Source organism: Manacus vitellinus, unplaced genomic scaffold (genome assembly GCF_001715985.3).
Source record: "Manacus vitellinus isolate BGI_N305 unplaced genomic scaffold, ASM171598v3 scaffold_64_pilon, whole genome shotgun sequence".
Taxonomy (NCBI): domain Eukaryota; kingdom Metazoa; phylum Chordata; class Aves; order Passeriformes; family Pipridae; genus Manacus; species Manacus vitellinus.
Genome location: NW_021940718.1, coordinates 374147 through 380146, shown reverse-complemented (window position 1 = coordinate 380146; position 6000 = coordinate 374147). Strand labels below are relative to the sequence as shown.

The window sequence follows — 6000 nt, the reverse complement described above, 5'->3', positions numbered from 1 at the left end:
TTCCAAATAAGTAGATTAATTTCGTTTTATCCCGTTGGTTACATTCGGAGAGGCTTTAAAAAAAAACAAACAAACAAACAAAAAAAACAAAACAAAAAAAAAAACCAACCCAAAACTCGGGAGGAGCGTGCTGGACGTGGACACGACAAGATTCAGCATCATAAGTCATCCCCAAAAAAGTTCTTCAACCACGAGGAATAATTAATGCTCGTCTCTGAGAGGGATTTTTGGGTGTATAAAAGGGAAAAAAAAAAAAAAAAGGAACGTCCAGGTGACTGGTTTTTTTTTTTTTTTTTTTTTGTTGTTGTTTTGCCCTACCCAGTCCAGGGGGGGAGGAGGAGGAGGAGGGGAGGTGGTGGCAGCTAAAACTGCTGCTGGTCATACTCTGCTATGAGTTTTTTGATGTGAGCCAGTTTGTTGTGGAGGTATTCACAGCGGTTCTTCTCTTGGCTGTAATTGGGGTTAGTCTGGAAAAGAGAAAGGAAAAAGGCAGAGGTGGGAGGTGATTCTTCACGAAGCCCAGGCGGGGTCAAAACAACCACAGAGGGAATCATGGAAGGGTTTGGGCTGGAGGGACCTTAAAGGCCATCCAGGGACACCTTTCACTAGCCCAGGGTGCTCCTACCTGGCCTGGGACACTTCCAGGGATGGGGCAGCCACAGCTGCTCTGGGAATTCCATCCCAGCCCCTCCTCACCCTCCCAGGAAGGAATTCCTTCCCAATATCCCATCTATCCCATCTAACCCTGCCCTCTGGCAGTAGGAAGCCATTCCCTGTGTCCTGTCCCTCCATCCCTGGTCCCAAGTCCCTCTCCAGCTCTCCTGGAGCCCCTTTTTAGGCCCTGGAAGGGGTTTAAGGTCTCCCTGGAGCCTTCCCTTCTCCAACCTGGCCTTGGACACTTCCAGGGATGGGGCAGCCACAGCTTCTCTGCCCAGCCTGTGCCAGGGCCTCTCCACCCTCCCAGGGAAGAATTCCTTCCCGACATCCCATCTAAAAACCTCCTTTCTTTCAGTTTGAAGCCACTGATATGACCAAGGAATGAAGCCCCATCTAAAAACCTCCTTTCTTTCAGTTTGAAGCCACTGACAAGGAACGAAGCTTTTTTTCGGATACTCAAATTAAAATGGACCTACTCCTGTATTCCTCAACACCCTGATCAAACAAAACAAGGAGTAAAATCCCTCTTCAGCATTATCCAGCTCCAGGAGCCTCATCCCAGGGAATGAGCTCACCTGAGTGAGGCTCAGCCTAACTGGGAGCAGTTCCAACAAGCACTTTGGGCCCTCTGCCCCCACCTGGGAGCTCTGGATCAAAGCTGAACATCCAACACCCAGGGAATCTCCTCAAAAAGCTCCTAAATCCCTCAGGACAACTGGGCTCAGGATCATATCAACAGATTTAAAAGGAAAACCCCAACCCCTTGCTGGTGTGTGGGTGGTTTTTTTTTGCATAAACAGAGAGAAATTTAATGTTTTTCAGTGCCCCAGACACTGATCCCAGCCTGGACCTCGTGTACCAGCCTCCCCCCCCAAAAAAATCCTGGAGGATCCTGTTATCCCTCAGCCTGTGCATCTGAAAACACAAACTGTTCTTTCCCTGGAGAGATAAAGGCCCTGATTTCACCCAGCCATTGTGCCACGGCCACGGCTGAGCGCTCCCTGGGATCCCAGCTCCCCCCCAAACCCTTCCTGAGCTGCTTTCTGGACGGGCTGGAGCTGAACAAAGATCTGCTGGAATGCCTCAGAGCCTGGGTTTGCACTTGGCAGGGGCCCATCTCTTTCAGTCACACCAGGGGCACCACCCAAAAGCCTTTTTGTGGCCAAGCACATTCGCTTACCTTTTTAATTTTCCGATATTCCTGTAAAATTTGATCATGGATGGTCTAAAAAAAAAAAGGAGGGGGGGGAAATAGGTTTATTATTTTCAGTTCTGCAACCTCCTGCAGCAGGAAATATTTCCTGATGGCTCAATGTACACGATTCCTCCAAATTCCAACCGGAATCTGCTCCCTCCACGACCTCCCTGGTGGCTACAGCCAGCCTCTGATTCCATGAATATACTGGAGCTGACTCCAGAGGCACTGGGAGGATCAGGCCCCACTCCCCAGCTGTGAGAACTACCTGTGACAGGCACCTCAGTTCTGGGATAACTGACATTTCCAAAACTCCAGCTGATCTTTTCCCCCCCCCCAAAGATATTAAAATTTGGATCCCCGAATTTTGCAAGGAGGGAGGGGAGGGATGTCTGAGGGAGCTTCAGCACAATAGGTGCTCTGTAAAAATCTGTTTATTACCCTCAACCAAGGCTTACTTTTTCAAGCTAATGAATAGCTAAAACTCTTTAAAAATCACCCTGACAAGTCCAATAATGGTGCCTTGGGAAGATCAAAGATTCCAGAGGAGCAGATGACCCCGTGCTAACTCCCCTTCCAGCCCCGATACGCTCCCATATGTGCAAATATGAGTTTTTCTGGCTGGGATACACTAATAGCTTCCAGCAGCTTTTGGCTGAGGACGCCAATTGTCTCACTGAGGCCTTTCCTTGTCAACAAGTCCCATGATGTGGCTCCAGCCTGAAAAGGGAGCAGCACAGAGCTGGGAGAAGGGCAGCCCCCAAAGCTGTCGGCTGCGCGCACGTTCCCCGCCGGCTCCGGGTGGAATTCCGGCGCCGACCCGCCCCAAAAAAGGGGGGTTTTAACGTATATTTAACATGTATTTAACGTGTTTTAATGTGTGTCCTGCCCCTTTGTACCTTATATTCTTCAGAGCCCTGCAAAAGCTGCTTGAGCTTGGCGTCCAGCTGCGTGAAGCGCCGGGTTATCCGCTCTATCCGGGCGTGCAAGTCCCTGTACTCGTTGTACTCCGCATTGAAGTCGTTCTTGTAGCTCTGACGCTGCTCCGAGGAGGAGATGGCCGCGTATTTTCTGCAGGGAAAAGGGGGTTTGGGGGGAATGGGGTTAGGGGGAGTCCCCTCTGGTCGATTGGAAAATGAGTCTTGTGTGATTTGGAATCGTGGAATCGTTTTGGTGGGACGTCGGGAAGGAATCGTCGGCTGCGAGGGTGGGGAGGCACTGGAATGGTTTTCCCAGAGAAGCTGTGGCTGCCCCGGCCCTGGATGTGCTCCAGGTCAACCTGGATGGTGCTTGGAGCGACCTGGGATAGGGGAAGGTGTCCCTGGATCCACTTTAAGCCTTAAGGTCTCTTCCCACCCCAACCAGTTTCTGGGATTCGGGGATTAAGGTTGGAAAAGCCCTCCAAGCTCAAACCCAACCACTCCCCCAGCACTGCCAAGCCCACCACTAACCCACCTTCCCACATGTCTTAACTCCCCTGGGGATGGTGATTCCCTGTTCCAGTGCCTGACCACCTTCCAGCAAAGGAATTTTCCCTCACAGCCAATCTAAAGAACCTCCCCTGGTGCAGCTCTGAGGCTGTTTCCTCTCATCCTGATTTTGCACCACAGTAGCAACTTTGGGAGGTGTAACTGTCAAGATTATTGCCTTGACCTCCCTGCAAAACAAAAACACTGTTTTGCTCCCAAAACTTCCTATCTCTGCCAGATAAGTGTGGGACACACAGGTACACGACAGCCTGGGAGCAGCTGTGGGTGGAGGAAGACACTCAGATAGTGCTGCTACAGCTTTTCTAACTCCTGCTGTCCTGCAGAACATGGAGTTCTGCCTCTGTGCCAGGCACTGGAACAGCAGGAATAGGATGCTTCCAGTGCTGAGTCTTTAAAGGAACACAAAAAGCATTGAGCCATCGTTGCAAAACGCTCGCTGGACTTCGTTTCCAGCACCTTCTGGAGACACCCAAAGTTGCTCAGGGTGAGCAGATGTGCCTCTGGGGCCCTTTGGAAGTGATTCAGCTCAACAAAAAAAGCCATTAAACCTGACATTTACAGCCCTCTCTGAAGGTAAAAACTCAATTTTTGGGAGGGGATGGCTGTAATTTGCCTCCCTGACTTGGCTGCAGCAGCCCCAGCTGGGTGCTTGAGCAGGTAAAAGGCAATTTAGGCCTCAAATTAAGGGGGAGATTTCACTCTTTTAACCTTTTAAGCACTTTCTAAGTGCTTTAGCCTTCAAGAACTGACTCCTTGCTGCGGGTTGGGATAAAGAAGCATCAACACAGGACAGGAGGTAAGTCCTCTACCAGCACAAAACATTCACCTTCACGATTAAAACAGCTCTTAAAATGTGCCACAGTTCCTGTAATTTAAGGATCTGACCATCAAAACAGTTGGATCCCACCAGAAGGTGAGAGCAGAGAGCTCAGAAACCTCCCACTGATGCTCTGGAGAGGGACCAAGGAGCTGTAATATCCCTTTGTAGGAGAGATCAGCACATCTGGGAAAGAAACCACCCCCCAGCCACCCAAATTCCTCTGAATGGCCCTAAAAGTGTCACCCTGAGGGGGCTGTTTGGGGTTCACAGAGCCCAGAAAACCACAGGAGAACCCTGTATCTCCTCCAGCCAGCTCCAGGGACTTCCTCCTCCATCCCTTCCCTGCCAGTGATCCCAGCTCTGATGGAATCAACCCCCAGGCTGTGACATGCACAGGGAACATCCCCCCCAGCTACACTTCCTCCCCATCCCAAAGCTTTGCCTGGAACAGGTTTTGGGGTTTATGCAGATCCTGGGCTTTGTGCACAGGGTTGGTTTTTTTTTGGAGTGGGTTGTTTCATGAACCTCCAGGGGATCTCATTAAAGAGTCAAACAACTCACATCCCAACCCAGGGGTTAGAACCTCCCCTTAAAGAATATTTCACTGCTTTATGCTGATGATCTTGGCTCTGGAGAGGGGAAGAATTAGCAAACCTCCCCAAATCCTTCCTCGCCTTGTCTTCCACAACATTAAAGCAGATTATTTCCTCTCCGAGTTTCCAACTGTAACATGGAGATGTTTAATCCTTTCCAACCCCTCCAAGGTATAAAATGTTTCCTGAACTACTTGAACAATCAGTTTATAGGAGATAAACCTGAAAACACTCCACAGGGAGGTAAAAAACTGATTGGATGCCAAGTTAAGTCTCAGGAACTCTGCAAAGCTGGATTCACTCTTTTTTTTTTTTTTTAACCCACCTTACAAAGTTCTATCAAATAACATAAAAGTCCAACAAAAATCCCCAGTGCACTGTGACTTTTTTTAGCTTGAAACACGATCCCAAAGTGACGAAGCAACCCATAAAAAAATACTTACAATAAATAATCTGGCATTTCTGAAGTTGATGTTGGTACACTAGAATTATTGCATGTTCCATTTAAACCTGAAAAAATAAAGGCTTGTTTATAGATGTTCTGAAAACTTCAAAGCTCTTTGCAAATTCAACTTCAAAACCTCATGAACTGGTCTGCAACATCCAGTTTATGGAATTCTAAAGGATTTCTGTTTTGCTTGGAACCGACAGAGACAGAAGAGCCACAACAAGGTGGTTGAGAGTTCAAGGCTTCTCTACTATTTGTCTGTCAGCAAAACAACCCCAACATCAGCCAGCCCGAAAAAAAAAATCTGAATTTAATTGGTGTATAAACATTGCCTGGAGTGGGATAACACTGATAGCACCACTGGGAATGGGAAAAACACATTCTGAGCCCAGAGAACAGAGCTGAGCAAGGTGAATGTTCTTTTCTCCCGCTCCTACACTTCACAGATTCCCCAGAGGAATATTCCAGGTGCAGATTCCTGATGCTGGCAAACCCAGAGCCCTACAGGGCACCACACAGAGGTTTACAGGGAATGCAGCTCTCTCCTCACACAAACCCAAGTGCTCCCTGCTCCAGGAAGTGGGATCAGCATCGATAAGGGCTCAGCTAAGGATGTTCAGGAGCTTCAGGGAGGGGAGCAAAGATTTCAGGAGGAACAGGATTCGGAGGGAGCCTAAACCAGACCCATCCTCAGTGTAAGCCAAGCACTGCAGGGTAAATTTGGAGGGAGAAAGCAAGTGGATCCAGGTTTGAAAAGGGATATTTCTCACAAATTGTGTGTCATACTCCCAAGTCCT

General features: G+C 48.8%; 1 protein-coding gene across 1 annotated transcript in view; it reads right to left on the bottom strand.

Annotated features, from left to right (window-relative positions):
• Positions 1–288: 288 nt before the first annotated feature.
• The window catches only part of ELL (elongation factor for RNA polymerase II), a 61447-nt gene continuing 55735 nt past the window's right edge, over positions 289–6000 (bottom strand). Inside the window, exons 14-17 of the mRNA XM_029963855.1 lie at positions 5199–5265; positions 2752–2923; positions 1838–1882; positions 289–467 (exon numbers count right to left, since the gene is read on the bottom strand). Of these exons, the coding sequence (XP_029819715.1) occupies positions 363–467; positions 1838–1882; positions 2752–2923; positions 5199–5265 (389 nt within the window). The 3' untranslated portion in view covers positions 289–362. The remainder of the gene's footprint in view (positions 468–1837; positions 1883–2751; positions 2924–5198; positions 5266–6000) is intronic.